Source organism: Patiria miniata, unplaced genomic scaffold (genome assembly GCF_015706575.1).
Source record: "Patiria miniata isolate m_02_andy unplaced genomic scaffold, ASM1570657v1 HiC_scaffold_18, whole genome shotgun sequence".
In the NCBI taxonomy this organism is placed as follows: domain Eukaryota; kingdom Metazoa; phylum Echinodermata; class Asteroidea; order Valvatida; family Asterinidae; genus Patiria; species Patiria miniata.
The window spans coordinates 3,546,867-3,565,807 of record NW_024037056.1 but is presented as its reverse complement, the minus strand read 5'-3'; the positions used below and the strand labels follow the sequence as shown (position 1 = coordinate 3,565,807).

The 18,941-nt window shown below is 40.1% G+C and overlaps 2 protein-coding genes across 10 annotated transcripts in view; one reads left to right on the top strand and one right to left on the bottom strand.

Annotated features, from left to right (window-relative positions):
- LOC119724255 (FERM, ARHGEF and pleckstrin domain-containing protein 1-like) overlaps positions 1-11,564 on the bottom strand; it is a 52,513-nt gene extending 40,949 nt beyond the window's left edge. For 2 of the 8 annotated variants that reach the window (XM_038195226.1, XM_038195227.1), the window contains exons 1-2: positions 11,349-11,510; positions 5,772-6,202 (exon numbers count right to left, since the gene is read on the bottom strand). In XM_038195226.1, the coding sequence (XP_038051154.1) occupies positions 5,772-6,098 (327 nt within the window). In that variant the 5' untranslated portion in view covers positions 6,099-6,202; positions 11,349-11,510. Of the gene's footprint in view, positions 1-5,771; positions 6,203-11,348 lie in introns of all 8 variants that reach the window. The other 6 variants (XM_038195225.1, XM_038195220.1, XM_038195222.1 and 3 more) reach the window with 6 other exon arrangements.
- A 399-nt stretch (positions 11,565-11,963) lies between these two features.
- Positions 11,964-18,678, top strand: LOC119724254 (activating signal cointegrator 1 complex subunit 1-like). Of its 2 annotated transcripts, none has more exons than XM_038195217.1 (9): positions 11,964-12,070; positions 13,758-13,892; positions 14,520-14,717; positions 14,899-15,077; positions 15,905-15,994; positions 16,197-16,243; positions 16,781-16,900; positions 17,744-17,957; positions 18,432-18,678. In XM_038195217.1, the coding sequence occupies exons 2-9, from the start codon at positions 13,763-13,765 to the stop codon at positions 18,546-18,548; spliced, it is 1,095 nt and encodes a 364-aa protein (XP_038051145.1). In that variant the 5' UTR covers positions 11,964-12,070; positions 13,758-13,762; the 3' UTR covers positions 18,549-18,678. The 2 variants fall into 2 exon arrangements, with proteins under 2 accessions (XP_038051145.1, XP_038051146.1); XM_038195218.1 differs by having other exon boundaries at positions 11,970-12,070; positions 13,763-13,892.
- Positions 18,679-18,941: the final 263 nt, after the last annotated feature.

The following is an 18,941-nucleotide window of genomic DNA, read 5'->3' as shown; positions in this document are numbered from 1 at the left end:
CTTAGCATTAGGCCTATATAGTAGTGAAATTGGGCACTGTCACTTGTCAGTGTGACAAGTTGATCAGAGTTCAGGACAGAATGGTGTTAGGATCTGTTTCACAGTCCATGCAGCGATCCCTGTCATTCGATCCCGAGGTGTATCCACATTTCATTCCCATGGCGATATTCATAACACTGGGCGATGATACGACTGTAATTGACACGAGGAAACTTGGAGGAATAATGACTTAGCGTAAATGTCAAAGTAAATGTCAAAATACACAACTGCTTCCAGAAAGAGTTTCTGGGGAATGGTTTTTTTAACAAAGTTGAAATTGAAGGACCTGTCATATTTCATTGTAATTTTTTTTTTTGAAGTACCGGTTGACGTGAGCCACAGCTACATGTACCAGATACATGGCTTCAAAAATGTATTGTTACTCCCAAATCAACCCCATTTGTGCATTCAAATAATTTCCATACATTTCAGAGCTGCAAAAAGCATACCTGTTCAATATACAAGTACATGTATACATGTAGTACGTACGCAAATTGTGTTTAAAAAAAAACAGACCAACGTATTCATGTGGGAATGACATGAATGAGTGTGTGTACTCTACATTACTGGACAAAATGAAACAGGAAAATTAAACATCTCAACAAGGGATTTTGGGCTTCAATCAGTTTGAATATCACTCAAATTCAAAATGATGTGTGTAGATAAAGCCTTCCATTTTTCAACCTACATATACGTGTACATTGTTGTGTAATTGTACGTGGATCATAAATCTTGGTTTTCATTTCATAGCCAACATGCATACAAAGACATGTGTTGCACTGTAAACCACATTTTAAAAACGTCATTGTACATATGATACTATCATCAGTCAGAACATGTTTGTCAGGAAATATGTCCAGGGGCCATTTGCAATACAATCACAAAAAGGCTGGTCCAAAAAATAAAACTATTTATCACCTTTATCGAAAATTCAAAACTCAATAGATTCTTCATTCAAACAATTTTGCCTGATTCGTGGAAAATAGTGAATGTGATGTGTACATGTACCGTATGTACAGTGAATTATTTCGTATACATGTACCAACAACGTTACAATGAGTTTCATATTTTATAACAAACATATCCTGTCAAATATATGTACTTGTAAGTGTGAACTGATTTTTATGCATTCATACTTTTTCTTCTGTTTTACTTTCGCAAACCTAAAGGCAACAAGATGCCAATAAAATGCATGTTTCCAAAAAAAAAAAAAAAATGTGAACCCTGTTGCGTAACTAGACTTATTGTTTGTATGGCCACTCAAAATGACAAGGCACTTGGTCTTTTCTGAATTCTGGCCAGTTGTTGGCTATGAATTACCCGCCTGACTAAACGTCATTCAGCCCCATGTAATTGATGGCTACACTGTGTCCAAAATAATGGGCATAATCATTGCTAATATGATTTCTCCAAGTTATAAAGAATGTGCGATGGGACTGATGGGGACCGGTGTGATGGGGACCGGGCGCTACTTGCAGTATGTCCTGTACAAACGGCGTTGGCGAGCTTGACATTTAGCATTCACCGAATCAAATTTATGGGCAATCTGCTGGTGTGAAAATTCAGGAACTGTGTGAATTTTCTTTTGAAACTGAACATAACTTTAAGAAATTTTGTATGACTATGACTCATTACAAGATGCTACCGGTAGGCTTGAATATCATCATTTTTTGTAATCAATACTATAATCTTATTAGTGATGGAGGAAAACGCACAATGTAAATGGGCAGGAAAAAGAACTGCATTAGACAAATAAAATGCACAGTGATAGTGTGTGGGCAGAGAAATACTGCTTCTAGCTGTTATCCAAATAAACTCAGTAAGTGCACACGCATGATGAATACAATGTTCAGCACATCATAATTCAGAATGCTAAATACCGGTACGTGTACAGATTCCATGTTTTCTTAAACCTTTATATTACCCTGTGTGATGACACAATTTTCATTAAAACTCAGTAGATACCGTACATGTATTTTTAATTAATCTGTGAAGAAAAAAAAACAATGGGGGGTGTGACGATGAACAAAAATTCAGGTACATGTATGTACATCTGTCTTTCTAAATTTTACATTCTCTGAAGTCCTGTTTCCTGATGACAGCCATTTTGTTAGGGAAAAAGGTTGCGCTTTCACAAAATTTTGGAGAACTTTACGGATAATTCAGTCATTATGTATCATTAACATCCTCTACAACTACATGATGTCGCGCAAGAAAAATATGAGTTTAGGCCTACATACATTTATACATGTACGTAGTTATATACACAAAGTTTCAAAATGTAATATTTTGTGTAAACAGGTGGAAGTTAAATCCCTTTTTATTCCCTTCACAGCAGGTGTCATGCAAAGAAAACTAACAAACACAATGGATACCTCTCATGTTTACAGTAAAATACAAAAGACCATGGTTTTATCAATGTACATGGGCATGTACAATGCTAGAGATTCCCTTACGTACTGTGGGTGCGCATGGCTGACTGAATACATGTACACTATGCACTCCCACACAAAACAGGCTCAAGTGTGCTATGTACACAGTGGGTTTGATTGAACAGGGCTCTGAAACCCCTCAGGCATCCAGGCTGCCAGCTTTGTCTGGGCATGGAGGTCTAGGGTGAGCCCCGGTTAAAACATGTCAAGAGCTTGGAAAAGATGAAGCTGTTCTCTGGTTAGATACAGAGTTCTGTAAAGGTTTCAGGGTGGAACTGGGAAGAAAAATGGGCAACTGGGTACTGCAGAATGTTTTTAAAGTTAAACACTGTCTATTGACTAGAGCGAGGTTTGAACCTGCGACCCCTAGATTGCTGTTCCAGTGCTCTACCAACTGAGTTATCCAACCCTATGTTGGCAGTTCCCCATTTTGTTACTGTCTTTGTTCAAGGGATGCTAGTCAGAAGCCCTAAACTAGTTATGGAATGTAGCCAGGGATCACGCCCAAAGTCACGATGCTAGCATCATTAGCAATGCTGCAAACCTGGGAAATAGCACATGGGATCACTCAGACTCAGAGATGATACGAGAATGTCGACAACATTGGACTTGCGTCTACGAAACCGTGATGTCAACAAATCATCTTTAATTCTCTGTCTACGTGTGAATCACTTAACCAACTTATGAGTCACTAAGTAATATCTGAAACCAGGTCAAGAATTCCGTCATTAATAATAACCTAATTATAGCCGTCAATGTACAGTAATAAAAAAAAGCACACTGCCAAAGAGTGATAAGCCAGTAATGGGACAGCTTATCTTCACATAATTTCACGCCAGTGCTTTACAGGAAAAGTTAGTTTAAAAATATCACATGTTGTAGCAAAAAGCTGCCAATCGCAAGGAACTAACCACAAGCACTGCAGTAAATGTACTGACACATTTTTTTCTTTTTTTTTTTTTTTTTTAGACATGCTTACTAAAATCCTGTGCCTGTGTAATAAAATGTTGTAAAAATGGTCTATTATTTGATATCATCAAGCAGTATTGACATGTCTGTTGAATGGAATTGAAAGAGATTTCGCAATGCGCTCTTTTCTTGAGAAAAAAAAATCATGTTGAGCACATTGGGATTTTGTTTTGTTTTAATGGTTTTGGCTGGTTTTGTCTTTGCTTTTACTTAAATTGTTTAACTTTAGATGAGTGAGGCATTTCAGAAAATTTAGAGACTACCGGTATGTGTTACTCATATTGTACGGAAGTTTAGCACTTCCATAAAAATATGTAAAGTGCATTTAAGAGTCTGGTTTTGTGAGTCATGACCAGTAGGAGCAGACATGTAGGAACTGGAAAGGTCATGGGAGAGGGTCAATACCCAACCATGGCAACAAAATCCACCAATCATCACCTCCCTTCCATGAATACCACAATGACTAATTTGCAAAGAGGCTTTTATTGGGGCTAGCTAAAAGGAAAGCTTGAATTAGATGGATTAGACTGAGTCGCATAAACATCAATTGTGCATAATTGCCAGGTTTAATCTTGTTTTCTTTCTAAACCTTGGGGTGTCTGACAGAAACACAGTTCAGTTTAAGGCCAAAAAAAAATGGTTCTGCTTCTGGTTACCCTACCTTCCTTACCAGGTATTTTGACAGCCCCATATATTTTTCTTTTTTGGGGGGAAAATGAGGAAAAAACACTGAAAACCATCAACCTTTTATTTACCCTTGACTACACGCAGACACCTCCTTTTCAAATGACATGTACAATATGTAATCAGAAACATAACTTTATTTTGCCAAACTACATGTTCGCTGCAACACGAATAATGTTTCTGGCTTTTTGCTGAAATACACTTCACAATGTGCAACTTGGAATTTAGAATGTTAACATCCAAGTACGTTCTAAAAAAAAGGGGGGAAAAACCTTCTAAAAAGCACCATGACTTCTATGCAACCGTAACTGTAGCATGTGTGATTCCTTGTTCACATACATGTAATGTGAGAAATCAAAATCAAACATTGCTAAAAATATAATATCATAAACTGCACTGGAATGCAAAACATATCGGTACATACATGTACAGTACATATGCTGGTATCTACATTGTACTAGCCTGAGACGACCTCATTTTTCAACAAGTTTGATAACCCCTTTTGTCTGTTTATTTCCTGTGCAAGCTAGTATGACTTCCTCTGTATCACTGATCCAGGTTTTTATTGCGGAAATCGCCTTGGCCAAGTTTGGCTGAACTGTCATCCAAACGGTAAACAATCTTCGGTGTCTGGAACTACGAACGCAGATTATGACTAAATAATCATGTAAACAAATCAAATTGTTTGACAAGTTATGAACAAATTACTCTAAGCCGGGGGGTTGCTGGCTCAAAACCTGTTCCATACAATTTCTTTGTTCAACTTTAAAATTATTATAATGCATCTAGTCAGTTCCCGTTTGTGGTATATTTGAAGGAAAAAAATACCTTTAACAGATATTCATAAATACCTGAGACAATTTACCCATTCCTATTGTTCGAGAACCCAAGTGCAAGCTTTTTTTTAGATTTGCAGAACTTTACAAACCACAAATTTGTCCCATGAGATGCACGTAATTTTTATGTTCGAGTACATACTGTGATGTACATGTTTGTCGACATCTCTTAACACCCTAATCCCCAGTGCAAGTTATTGCAACAGCTCCATCACTCATCACCAACCCACACTTGGCAATGCCCCTCTCTATCTTAAGCAACACCGAATGGGAAATACGTACGCACGTCATCCGATACATGGTTCAATTTTGTGGCCGCTAAATATGGTGTCTTACTTGACCTTTTCCACAGCTACAAAATGTAGTTCTGCAGTATTTCTGCAAATGCTTTAGTTTTCAACTCTCCGTGTGTTCCTTGGAGGGGTGACCGCTGCCTCAATCCTTCAAAATCCTCCAGCAATCACTGACAATATGTTGAGGCAGAGCCAGTGACATCCTGGAGCAGTGCAGAGGATTTCAAGTATAGTGTAGGCCTAATTTTAAGCACGGCTGAGAATAAACAACACATGGTCCGGTCTGAGACCTTGACATGGTGCATCCTCCAAGATCAGCTGCACATTTTTGCTGTATAGCCTCAATCCTTCAAAAGCCTCCACTGATGCAAGGAGGATTTTGGAGGATTTAGGAAGGCTAGGGTTAATTAATTAATCTAATTTGTAATTCAATACAAATCCATCAGCAGGCTGATGTTGCTGAGACGTTATCAGAAAGTGACTTTTTAAAAATTGTGACGGATTTTCACAATACTTACTGGTACGTGTAACGTGATAACGGAATCGTCCAGCATTTGAACTTTGTGCGGAGCCAGTTTGCCCCCCTTCCGGGCCGAGGCCCGGGCCGTGCTGTCCCTCATAAGAGACGGGTGCTCCGAGTTCCTATCGGTGGTGCTGTAGGAATGAGTCGGGGTACCCGTCGGCGTGTAGTTGTAGCCGTAGGACAGCGAGGCTTCGCGGTCGTTGAGCTGATCGTGGCTGCTGCCGGCGTAGGTATGGTTGCCGCCCGAGACCTGGGACAGCGCCGCCATGGAGTCGTTACCGCTGCCATAGTGCGGACCCTCGGCCATAACGTGGGTGTTCATGATTGGTGGAGTGGGGTTGCGTTAGAGGGCGGACATGCACAAAATCTTTGGGGTCATTTGAGGTCAGAATTCGACACGTGGCATCGCTTGTCGCTCAGTTCTTCCTGGACAAAATAGAAAAAAAGGAAAACAAATGAGTGATTTTCAAAAGACTCTTCACAGGATGCAACTTTACACTTCATTGATTTCGCTTTTTGCTTTTTACTACTTTAGTATTTACTTTCTTAAAGTTTAGGCACTCTCCTGAAGACGGTCAGAGCATACTGACCGGAACGTCGAGTTTATACCTCCGGTTCTTTTCAGAACCATTCTCTTAGTTGAGAAATTATTCGCACATGATGTTTCCGCAAACCTTTCATTATTTCAAAAGACTGTGAAATGCCTGTGATTTCCTTTCAATTTTGATTTTTGTTCATCGGTCAGTTTCACTTCAAACTTTGTAAGAGAAAATGAACAGCCAACCTGAAAATAAGATTCTCTTCGCACTTTCCTCTTTTAAAGTTCAAGGTAAAGTATGTACATGTACATACATGTATATGTGTAAATGCTATACGCATTAACATTGTACAGCCACTGCTATACAAAACAGTTTAGAAAGAGCACCAAAGTATCCAATATCCATGTCTGGACCGAGCCTGTCTGTGTTTAGATTTGGACCGATTCATTATTTGCACACCATTGTGTACTGCATAAACATGCCCTTTGTTCCTTTCATTCTTCAGTTTCAATTGTTCACTGCTGTACAAACTAGTCATTGGAATAAAGGATTTCTCGAGAATAAATACATGTACATGTACAATGTACATGAGCATGAGCATAGGGCCCTGCCAAAAAAGCCTGGCGGTGGTTTATTCAGACTGCTAAATGTAACAAACAGGATGTGGCGCTATAGGCCTACAGAATGCTATACAAATTAAAACATTTTGCGTAAAACAGTACATGTAAAGTGATTATCGTGTAATGCGCTCTTTGAATTTTTGAGCTGAAGAGGAGAATTATTTTGTTTAATATAAATAAAGTTGAACAACCACCAAATTTACTGGAGCAGAGTTTGAACCTGTGACTTTTGGATGACTATTCTGGTCTTCTACCAACTGAGCTACTGGTATCCAAACCTATATGTTGGCCATATGTTAATGTCTTTGTTCAAGGGTTTTGGTTTTATATTGTGAAATGGAGGCCATTCAAAGAGCCAATATGATGTACAACTTGGCCTTGTACATGTAGGCACTATACTTTTGCAGATACATGTACAAGTATCTAAATTTCAGAGGTCATGCTACAAAATTTTATAGTCAAAAGTGTGTTGACCTGTATCTCAAAAACTAATCAGCCACATTACCAAAGATTTCAGTTCTGGGGGTTTCTCATATGGGCCAATTATCACACCAAATAGCATTTCAATCTGTGAAGGTCGGTTGAAAAATAGTGTTGAATTGACACAGAATGACTCTGCAGTGTAAATTGATTATATAAGCAGGGCACAAAAACTAAGACTAGGGGGAAAAAGGCCCCCCCCCAAAAAAAAAAAAATACATGAGTTGTTAAAAGTGTGCATAAAAAGTCAGACCATGCCTAGATTTGAATTTTTTTTTACATTACATGTATATATCAAAATGAAAAACATGTATGCAGGTCGGTTATGAGATTACATATAAGTTCCATGATTACTAACTGAAATTTTCCCCACCACAACTTTGTTTTGGGAACAATTTATTTATTGAGTAACAGCTTTGGTAGCTGTATGCTCGGTAACAGCTGGCGTGGGTGATTTCAGAGCAATGACCCAGTCCATTGTTTTCAAGTGATTGTTACCAAAGTACAAAGGTCATGTGACGACTGACGAGATTAGGGATTCAATAGGGGTGGCCATGCATGCGTAATAAAAGTTTCTGTGGCGTTGTCCAAAAAGTACTGAACGGGTCACAATTGTGAGGCTGACCTTAAAAAACTTCAATAATGCATTGATGTGGTAGACTTGGGTCAGAGATTTTGACAACAGTTTGCGGCAGCAAAAGATGAACAATTGGGATTGGAAAATTAAATTCAGGAACAATTCAGTAGAACTAGAACGTTCAATGGAAAAAACACATTGCATCAACCTATTTATCATGGTAATTAATAATTATAATAGAACAGACTAGGAAACACAGTTAATTTTCAATTGATCCTCGCCTCATAGTTTAATTTTTAACACAGAATTCATCTTTATCATATTCGATCTCGGGCCATTCCATTCGATGAATGATGACACTTATGTTGAGGACTTTTGTCATAATTCTCTTTGATAGGCAAAGCATGTGTGTGACCCAACAGAATTATTTCCAGTCTTTGCACTGACTCATCAAATTCTGAAGCCCATGATCGTACGCTTGTCAAAGTTAGCAAAGAATAACTTCAATCTCCATTGGCTATTTGAGTATACAATAAATCCAATGTGAATGAAAAACCAATGAAACATGCCATGGCTGACATCACAGAAGTCATTGAGATTTCAGTCAACACATGTTCAATGAGCCATGTTGTTCTGCAAACATGGCACAGCAATTGATCAAGAACTTGCTACATACCCACTGTAAGGTGAAGGATACAGCATTGGCATGCTGCACAAAATGATTGATCGTCAACAAAGAATAACATGAGACGCCAAGGTTTGTTGTACATGATATACAATTACATTGTAGCAGGTTTCATTTTGTCAAAGCCTATTCCTTTTGATATGCAAACATACATGTAATGTGGGTGTTCTGGCAAAATGAGACAGAACTGAGCATAGGCCATAGTGGAGAAAACTGCAACCCCCCCCCCCCCAAAAAAAAAACCAATTAGGGTACTTTTTTCTCATTTTTTTATATTTATTGATACATTTGTATTTGTACTCTTTGATATGTCTACAACACATATTTTGAAGAAATAATATAACAATTGTGGAACAAAAGTGTTTTTAGGAAAAAAACAATTGGTTTCATTTTCACTAATACTAATCTCGAAACCTCTAGGCCTTTTTTACCTTTTTGACATGTCGACAAATGCCAATTTTAAACAGCCATAACTTGTCAACAAAATATCTGATTGAAGTGCAACAAACAATATTGTAAGGAGAATTTTGTGCTCTTTCCTAAAACCATTAGAAACCCTTTCAGCCTCCGCCCAGTTCTGTCTCTTTTTGCCAGAATGCTTCGCATGTGTGCATCGTTCCTCATGGTTGGAATGTGTCCTTTCTCTATGGTTGGAAGCATGGGTGATGGAGCACACGCTCTCCCTGCAGTTTTCTAGATAAACACGGCAGGGTGGCACTTCCTCACAGTAGAGTCACTGTGAGTCACGTTACCAACTGGTGGAGACATGGAGTGTGTGTGGGCAATCTGTGATACTTGATAGACAGCAACTGCAAGGCGAGATCTTCTAGCCTTCTCATCATTACTGTAGACCAGTTTGCGGATAGATAGGGAGTGTGCAGTAAAGAATGGTGCATGTTGCACAGGGTTAAATGGCCAGACCTTTAGACATTGCGGAGTAATTGCAGAATACCTCACCACTTGGAAATACACCCCTAAAATCTCTGGCTACGCAGTTGGAATCACTGGAAAAGAAACAATTCAAGTACATTGCCAGCTACGCGGATACTGAGTAGGGGTCCCCTTGAGAACGAAGCAACACAAAAGTAATGGGAGTTGCTGAAAAAATTCTAAGTCCAAACCAACTCCCCTGTTGCCGGCTACGCGGATACGGAGTGGGAGTGCAGTGGAGCATGACGTGTGTAGGCCTAGTACGTACAGGTAGCGCTGAGAAGGTGCATAGATCGAGTGGCAGGGTATTCTGCAATTGTGCCGACATTGCTTGACCACTGATCATTTTGTCAGATAAAAAAAATGGATGTGCGTAGTCCAATTTTTACGATACAAATGTGGCATTCTAAGTAACATGCTGTTCAGGAATTTGAAACAATGCATGTGTTAGCTCCAACTCCAAGTCTTTTGTGCTTGATGATTTTGACCATGGAGGAATAAGAACACATCCCCTGATGCAGCACTGCATTTTGAATGGATGCGTCCGTTCTTCAAGTTCACAAAGTCGTCTCATAGTAGACATGGTAGAATCACTAAACATTATTATGGTGATTGTGCAGTGTACTGTGTAGGGCCCCTCTTTAGTTTTGATCAAATTAGAGTCAAGGGTGTTTTATATCATTCCCAAATGACTTTTTCAACCTAAAAGCAGACTTCTCTTAATTCTAATGACATCATTTTTAGTAATTATAAATATGATAAAAGATCAAAAGCCCAGTTTCCTTCTAGTTGCTATATACACAGTATAAACAGGCATGACAGGTTATAAATGTTGTAACAAGAAGAAACAAATGTCATAAAGGAAACAATATTTTAATTTAAACAAAACAAATTTACAACATTTACCATAACACACCCCCCCCCATACGCCTTCTTGCATCTTGCATTAGAGTACTCTCCTAAAAGCATTGCTGCTGTCCTGGAGAGGGTGGGTTGCGATTCCATGTGTGCTCTTTGTGTGTGCTGTTAGGGTGCTTATCGGATGGTGGTATTGTCAATTTGTCCTGAGAGATACAACTGGTACTAGCTCCATCCCTCTTATAGTTGGGCTACGTTGTATTTTCTCTTTCTAAATGTATTTTCTCTTTCTAAATGTTATCAATTTTCAAAGAACTTTTGTTTCACAGTAATGTACGCCATCTTGCTGACACTCAAGTGACAGGGCAATTTAACACTCGTTGCTGTGCGGTCATTCCAAAAATAATGCACCGGCGTCTAGCCGACATCTGCCTTCTTTTAGCCCCGTGAACAAGATGGCGCATATTTCATTGTGTTTCCGTGAAACCCCTTACTTTTTATTTTGTTATTTCAAATAAATTCAATTTCAAATGACACAGGATAGGGGGGGGGGAATGAATTACAAATCCAGCTATTTATTTCTAATTTATTTTTATTTTTAAAATGACAATAACAATATTAAAATAAAGAACAGTTAACACACCCTAAACTCCTTGCAATTTTCTCCCTCGTCATTTTCGTACACACACGTAATTTAATGTGTCGGAAATACAAGTCTACCCCCTGCTTTATACATTAACAATTTGTTTTGTACACGGTTCCCGTTGGCCATGTTGGCCGCGCAAACCGACCCAACTTGGATTGCGCAAAACATTGCTCCTTTTGCAAAAGATTCAATGTTATTTTCAACAAATCACACAATAGTTAAAAGCTAGACACTTACCACTTACAGATCGTGATGGAAAACGAATTTCTGAACGGATTAATAATGTCCAAAGTAATGAATCTTCACCTCAAATCCATCGCAAAAGTTCGCTCCACAATCGCCTCCACAACCCACACGTACGAAAATAGCAGTGTACAAATGTTACGCCCAAATGTAGCCCAATATCATTTGTTGTACAATGCAACTGGAGATACAATGTAGCCCCATTAGGCGTAATCAAGCCCAAAATGACTTGCGTGTCAGGCTTGACAATTAAACCTAGCAAGTAGATCCTTTGTACTTACTCCCTTATTTTGACAAATTAATTATTTAAATTTTGAATCATCAATGTTTATAAAGTACACAATGAATATTTTCGAATTGAGATTCATTTTAGTCTTATATTGTGGAAATTAATATGTTTATTAATGGATTTACGTACTACTAAGATTTATAAATAGAATAATTAAAACACGGGTGCAGCTTTTAAATCTAACAGCCACTTTTTAGAGCGGCTAAAACAGCATGGTGCTGTCAGATGGGGAAGTTTAGCTATTGCTAATAATGCAAGCCTTCAGGGAGCCGTACACATTTATAACTCTTCGCTGTTAGTGTTAATTGATGTAAACACGTACACGCGAGTGGTGTTCGCTAGCGCCTGGACTTTCACTCAGTTCAGATTTTCATTTTTTTAAAGGATCGTTCCTTGTGCTTGTTCAGAGCTGAGCGGGACTCGAAAGGTTATAGATTGATCCTTTGTTTTAAGTAAAGAATGCTTAGAATTAATTGCAAACAACCTAGCCTGATCTGCTGATCTGATGAATGTCGGACACTTCGCCCCATTTCCACGTCGCCCCATGTCACTTCGCCCCTAACCACTTCGCCCCATCCCCACTTCGCCCCATTCCCACATCGCCCCATCCCCGCTTCGCCCCATTCCCACTTCGCCCCATCCCCACTTCGCCCCATCCCCACTTCGCCCCATCCCCACTTCGCCCCAGCCGTTACATGTAAAAAAAAAATCTCATCTATTTTATTGGCTTAAAAAAAAAAATTTCAACAGATTCACTAATTGCTAACCAACGGAAAGAATTAGCCCATCACCAAATGAACAATTCATAACCAACCTCTCAAGCTATAGGCTCTCCCCTACCGAGATAAAAGCTTGAAGTAAAAGATCCAACTTTGTTCCCAACCCGGCTATACCAACCCGTCTCCCACTTATCTGAGAACGACAATACCTTTGACATCCTTATTTCACTCTTGGAGGAACCAATCTCATCTAAATGAAGTTGTAAGTGTCACATATCAGACAAATTTTGACGGAACATTTTCCTCAAGGCAGTGAGTTCCTTTTAACTCACCGACCCATACCTACGGATTCTTTTGAATCCAGCGGCTGATGAGTCCCAGAAGGGACGAATATGCATTCTGCTATTGCCCTCAGGTAAAACCTAACCCACCCCACTGCCTGGGTAAACTTGGCTACGGTCAAAACTTCCATTGATTTCATCTTCTTATTTCTACCCAATTTTTGAGACCCCTTTCATGTGTCTCAATTGAAGAACATAAACCACACAATGTCACACCATCGAATAACTCAATGTGTTGTTCTTACGCACATTTTTTAGTCACAAGCCAATAGGAGAGGCGTCTCTGAATGGGATAGAGCCATCATTTCTCTCATCTGTGTCTCGAGCACCTCATTAGAGAGTTTGTATTTTTTTTAAGTTTCTAAAATTGGGAGCATTTACTATCTGGGGTCTTTGGCAGTTTATTTGGTCTGCACCCCTAGCCTTCACCTTTTTCATACTACATGGGGCGAAGTAGGGATGGGGCGAAGTGGGGATGGGGCGAAGCGGGGATGGGGCGAAGTGGGGATGGGGCGAAGCGGAGATGGGGCGATGTGGGGATGGGGCGAAGTGGGGATGGGGCGAAGTGGTTAGGGGCGAAGTGACATGGGGCGACGTGGAAATGGGGCGAAGCGTCCGACACCCGATCTGATGGTCTGCTCAAAAAGTTAAGTGCGGCCTAGGGAGGGGCGTGGCAGAGCAGGGAAAAGGGGGGGGGGGGAGAAACACAACCTGGACAGTCTCGTCTTAGTACCTCCAGCTCATACTGGGCCTGTGGTAGAGGATGGAAAGAGTTCCATACTATAATTATTATTACTACTATGTAAGGAGCGCAAAAATTCTTAGAATACTTTAACCTTTTCTGTCATGGCCCATAGACTTAGTGCAGGAGGTCTGAGTGGTGGCCCAGTATGGAATTCTTTCATAGAGGATTTATGTTTGGTTGGTGGGAAACCGGAAAATAACTTAAAGACGTGAAGATGGGTAATATTTGGGAGGGGGGGGGGTGTTTATTATTTCAATGCATGTATGTCCAATTTTTTAATTTATAATTTTGTCCCCATTTTTCCCTCGGAAAAGATGGATATTTTGAAGCCACCTATCATCTACATCGACGGACGATGTTATCGACAGAATCCAGTGCAGAGACCCGCAGAGTGGGCGGAGCCTGATGATGAGGAGATGGAGGGATACGGGGAGGAGTATGATGGTATGTGAAGGAACCAAGGATGCAGGAACATGATGAAGATGATACGCCCCAACTATGGCAATGGTCACAACTAGTAGTTGGGACAGTCCAAACAATACTTGGAGAATTCCCCACTATAGTTCGGACTATCCTAACTATAGTTGAGATCGTCCCAACTATAGTGGGGACGATGTCATAGTTGGGGTGAAACAAAGATAATGACGATGAAGATGATTAAGATGATAAGGCCAAGTAAAAAAGTATCTAGTGTCTCGTGCAGGGTTTTGGAAAAAAAGGAAGAAGTAGGCCCTTTTTTTTCCAAAGATCACAGATTTTCCAAGATGGGGGATGGATTCTTCCATTTGATACTTTTTGTATCCAAAGGAGCTGTCAACCTTTCTTACAGATTTTGAACTTACATTCAAGCTACAGTACAAGTTTGCTAGAAACAAATAAAAAGACAAAATATATTGCAAACATATGACCTCCCTCCCCCCCCCCCAAAAAAAAAGGAGGCGGGGAAAAGGGGGACAAGAAAGCTTTTTATGTGGCCTTATGATGAGTTTGGGATGAGTTTGATGATGATGAAAAGGAAAATAGCATTAAAATGTAATTTAGATAACCCAAAAATGATGTCTTTGTTTACAGAGTACCAAACAGAAGAAAGTTGTGACTTTCTCGACATCAAACAAACCGACAAGGGCTACAGCTTGACCATGGAGGTACCAAGTGGCTTCTTTGGTTACATCATCGGGAAGCAAGGAGAGACGAGGAAGAGGATTGAGCGCGAGACCAAGACCAGAATCCTCATCCCTAACAAGGCTCAGAAGGAGGAAGATGAGATTGGTAAAGAAGTTTCAGTAAACTGGGAACATTCATCGGGATGCTTGCTGTTTTCTTGTGGGACAAAATGTTAAAGACATCATGAAAATAAAAATACACCAGTATAAAAATGCTTTTGCCACAAAAGGGGAAATATATTTAGTGAATTTCTCACTGGAAACTGGTCATTATCTTTCTCCTCCAGTCATTCGTGGGGAGCAGAGACCAGGCATCATCTCAGCCAAGACTAGAATCGATGTCATTGTCTCGTCAGCGAGACAGAAGACGCCATTCACTCACTTGCTGACCATGCCCTTCAACAGTCAACCTACGCAGGAACGCTTCCAAGACTTCAAGGAGGACGTTCTGAGAGGGAGTAGACGAGTAAGTGTTTGGACAAGGCGTTCAATGTTACGGAGGAGTAAATTTAGACAGATCACATGGTCGTCACAAGTCCATCACATGTCATCCTGTCCCAAGGCACCTCACAAGCTATTCAAATGAACTGTCACAGTGAAAAAGGCCTTCCTTTGTTGCAGGATAACCAAAAATATATATAGCATGGGATTTTCGAGTACTACAGAACTTGACTTTTCATCTTGAGTGAAATTATCAGACTGTAGCATAGATAGCTAAACCTGAAACCCAAAGCACCGTGGAGTGTCATGGCCTAGCGGTTAAGAGCACCGGACTCATGCTCTGGTGTTTCAGAGGCAACAGTGGCGTGGGTTCAAGCTCAGGTGGACACTTGTGTCCTTAAGCAAGGCACTTAACCATTATTGCTTCGTCCTTCAGATGGGACTTTAAGCCATAGGTCCCGTGTGTTGTGTAATGCAATGCACGTAAAAGAACCCAGTGACACTTATCGCTAAGAGAAGGGGTTTGCCCCGGTGTTTCTGGCCTCCTGTATAAACTCCCACGTGGAGTATTTAGTAGATGAACCAACCAAGAACCACCAAGAACCAAGTCCATCACAAGTCCTCCAGTCCCAATTTGACTCACAAGCTATTCAAATGAGCTTTGACAAAGGCATTCCTTTGTTATTGTTCATCCACTATTTCTTGTGACTGGACTTGATTTAATTATGACTGGACTTGTGAAGTTACAGATTGGTTTTCTGGGAATTGGAGCATTTTGAAGAAAAAAAAACAATTTGGAAGTTAGGTTTCATTTGCCTCATGATGAAGAAAGTTGTGTCTGTTTCTCCCCAGGATGAAGGCTTGCATGAGAGCTTATTCCAGAAGCCAGCCAAGTTACATCTGACTGTGGGCACTATGGTACTGATGTCCAAGAAAGAAGTGGTAGGCAGGTTTTTTTTCATACCCAAAGTTTTACCCCCAAAACATTTTTAGAGCCTAAATAGTAGATAATGTGGGCCATTTACCCAAAAGACAAGGCAATGAAGAAAGATTGTAGGTGCCGGTAAGTTTCATTCAAATTTAAAGTTTTGTTTTCATTTATTTTATCTTGTTTTTAACCATTGCTTTTATATCTGTTTGTTAGGCCCAGGCAAAAGAACTTCTCGAAAAATGCAAAGAGGAAATTATCAAGTAAGAACTTGTTCGATTCTATGAGAGTATAATTAAGTTTAACTCATTATGGTCAAAATGTTCATGATTACTTAAAGATCTTTTTAAAATGGCATTGCTTTGAAAAGCTCAAGTTTAGCAATGTTTAAGACCTTTCCCCTCAAATCTTTTCTGTCAGCTGAAGCATTTTCACTTTGTTCAGTTTTTGAGTAATATCAACTTGTGAATTTAACTGAACTTAACAATGATCTATTTCAACATTGGGGTTTGCCCTTCACTGACGTACTTTTTATAAACTCAACCACTGAGCTTGCCGGGGTCGGCTGGCTGGTTCGAATCTGATATATCAGATTCGAACCAGCCAGCCGACCCCGGCAAGCTCAGTGGTTGAGTGGTAAGATGTTTGCACTAGCAAGCAGGAGGTCGTTGGTTTGAGTCCCACCCGAGTTATTTATTTTTCTCACAATCTATTTCAGCTTGGTGGCTGAGTGGTAAGAGCGGGCACTGCAACCAAACTTTGCATACGATTAATGTTCTCTTTGTCTTCTTTCATTGCAGACCGATCCTGGGTGAATCCTTTCTGCTGGTGAAGCTAAAAGGCCTGGAATACATGAATGATGAGCCGGAAAAAGTGGACGTTCTGTACGGGAAGGCAAAAATGAAAGACGGTTCCAACAAGTAAGCCACTGCTAGGATTTAGCATAGAGGCCAGTTTATGCTTTGCTTGCATGCAAATAGGAATTGCAATTGGGGCTCCCACAAACTGTGACTAGTCCTGGTGTTTTTGCTGGTCACAGAGGGTCGGCCTAGTGCCGCTTTTGTCCCTATCTCACTTACAGACTGACAGATTACTGTCACTTGTGAATCAGACAAACTCAAGCCTCACCTTAAAGGTATGGTAGATCATTTGTCATTTGTGCATTTTTTCGTTTGAGGCAGCAAAAGTGCTCAATATCTATAGACAGGTGCTTAACAACTAGCCTGATGAAGTTTTAGCTCAGTGAATGCTGTATATTCCAAGGCAACAATATTCTAGGATCTCGATTTCAATTTAAAAGTTGCCGAGTCATGTTTTGAAATGGGCCCGAAATCAGCATCCGGGACGAGCGGCAGCCGATTGCAGCTACGTGATGTCACTCACTGAACCGCCAGTGTGCGTCGTGTCAATGCTTGTGCGCACCCATTCACGGATTCACCGAACTTGAACTACTAACTGAAATTTCCAAAAATGTGTCACATGACACATCTTTGGAAATGGCCTTCTTTAATTTTCTTCAAAATGACAGCATGCCAGAAGGAATAATTTCACAGGGAGTTTAGTATCATTCCTATCTTTAAAACCAAGTAAGCTGTTCAACAATAATTTTGTCAATTGCCTTTTGGATAGCTGCAAATGATCTACTCTACCTTTAACCCAAAATGTGACTCAGATGACTACCTGGTTCCCTTTGGACCCGATTGGTCTGGAACCAGTTATTATCTAGTCTTGTTTAAGAATCGCTTTTTTTAAACCAAATACAGACTACAACTCATCTGTGATAGTCTAGTGGATCGCTTCGTCTCGGCTGGTCTGATGCAGCGTGACTACGACCGAGTCAAGATCCACGTCACGCTCATCAATACGCTCTTCAGGAAAGAACCGGATGCTGAAGATGGTTCCAAGAGAGTCAAGGGCAGGAGGGAGGGCGGAGCCGAGAGGGTCAGGGAGGCGTTCGATGCGACGAGAATACTCAACGTGAGATATTATGCAGATTTGTTCAGTTTCTGCATGAACGTCAGGATGATTTATTTGAGGGATTTGTAATAATAATAGTAACATGTTCTTATATAGCACTTTTAACTGAGATCAAAATGCTTTACATTATTATTACTCCGATCATTGGGCCAATAAAACATTCCAAATACCATCTCAGCTCCCTGGGGAGTATACAGCTCGATGCTGCCATTTTTCAGCGCAAAGCAGCTAAATCATTCACAAAAACCATCTCAGCCCTCACAGGTACCCATTTACTCCTGGGTGGAGAAAAGCAATGAGTGAGAAAGTTGTATGCGTATGTTGAGTGTGTCGTGTATTCGTATGTGTCGAAATTCAACAAAAGCTGTAAAGTTTATATCAAATAAGAAAAGGTTTTATCAAATAAAAATGCTGAAGTGGTTGGTCATTCCAAAATTAAATCTGTCAAATTTGACATTTTGTTATTTTTCCCAGGAATTTCCGGACTACTCCTTTGGAGATTGCCTGATCAGTTCCGTCCAGATATCACAGCGAGGTTCCTACGGATGCGATGGTTACTACCTGCAGGTTGGCTCAATATCGTTACCATGACAACTGCATCATTGGGCAGAAGGAGTTTATAGGACTTTGACATCTCAAGAACTTGCCGAGCATTTTCCAGCTTATGAGTGCATGGACACTTAGTTATTCCCAAGAACTAAATGGGTTTCGGAACTTTGATGATGGACTTTTGAGAGGACTTCTTTTTGAAAATCTTCCAGTTATCAGATTTCCCGAGGGAAGCTGAATTGTATGAAAGAATCGGTTTTATGTGGTGGCCCTAAAAGAAATTTTGAGAAAGGATTGACATCCTGACTTTTTGAAAAGCAGCCATCTGGAATTGGTTTAAAGGGCCAATAAAATGCAATTTATAATTGCAGTCCTTAAAAATGCACCTTTGTATCCCATTTAACCTTGTTCTCAATGTTTGTTTTGGATATTTTG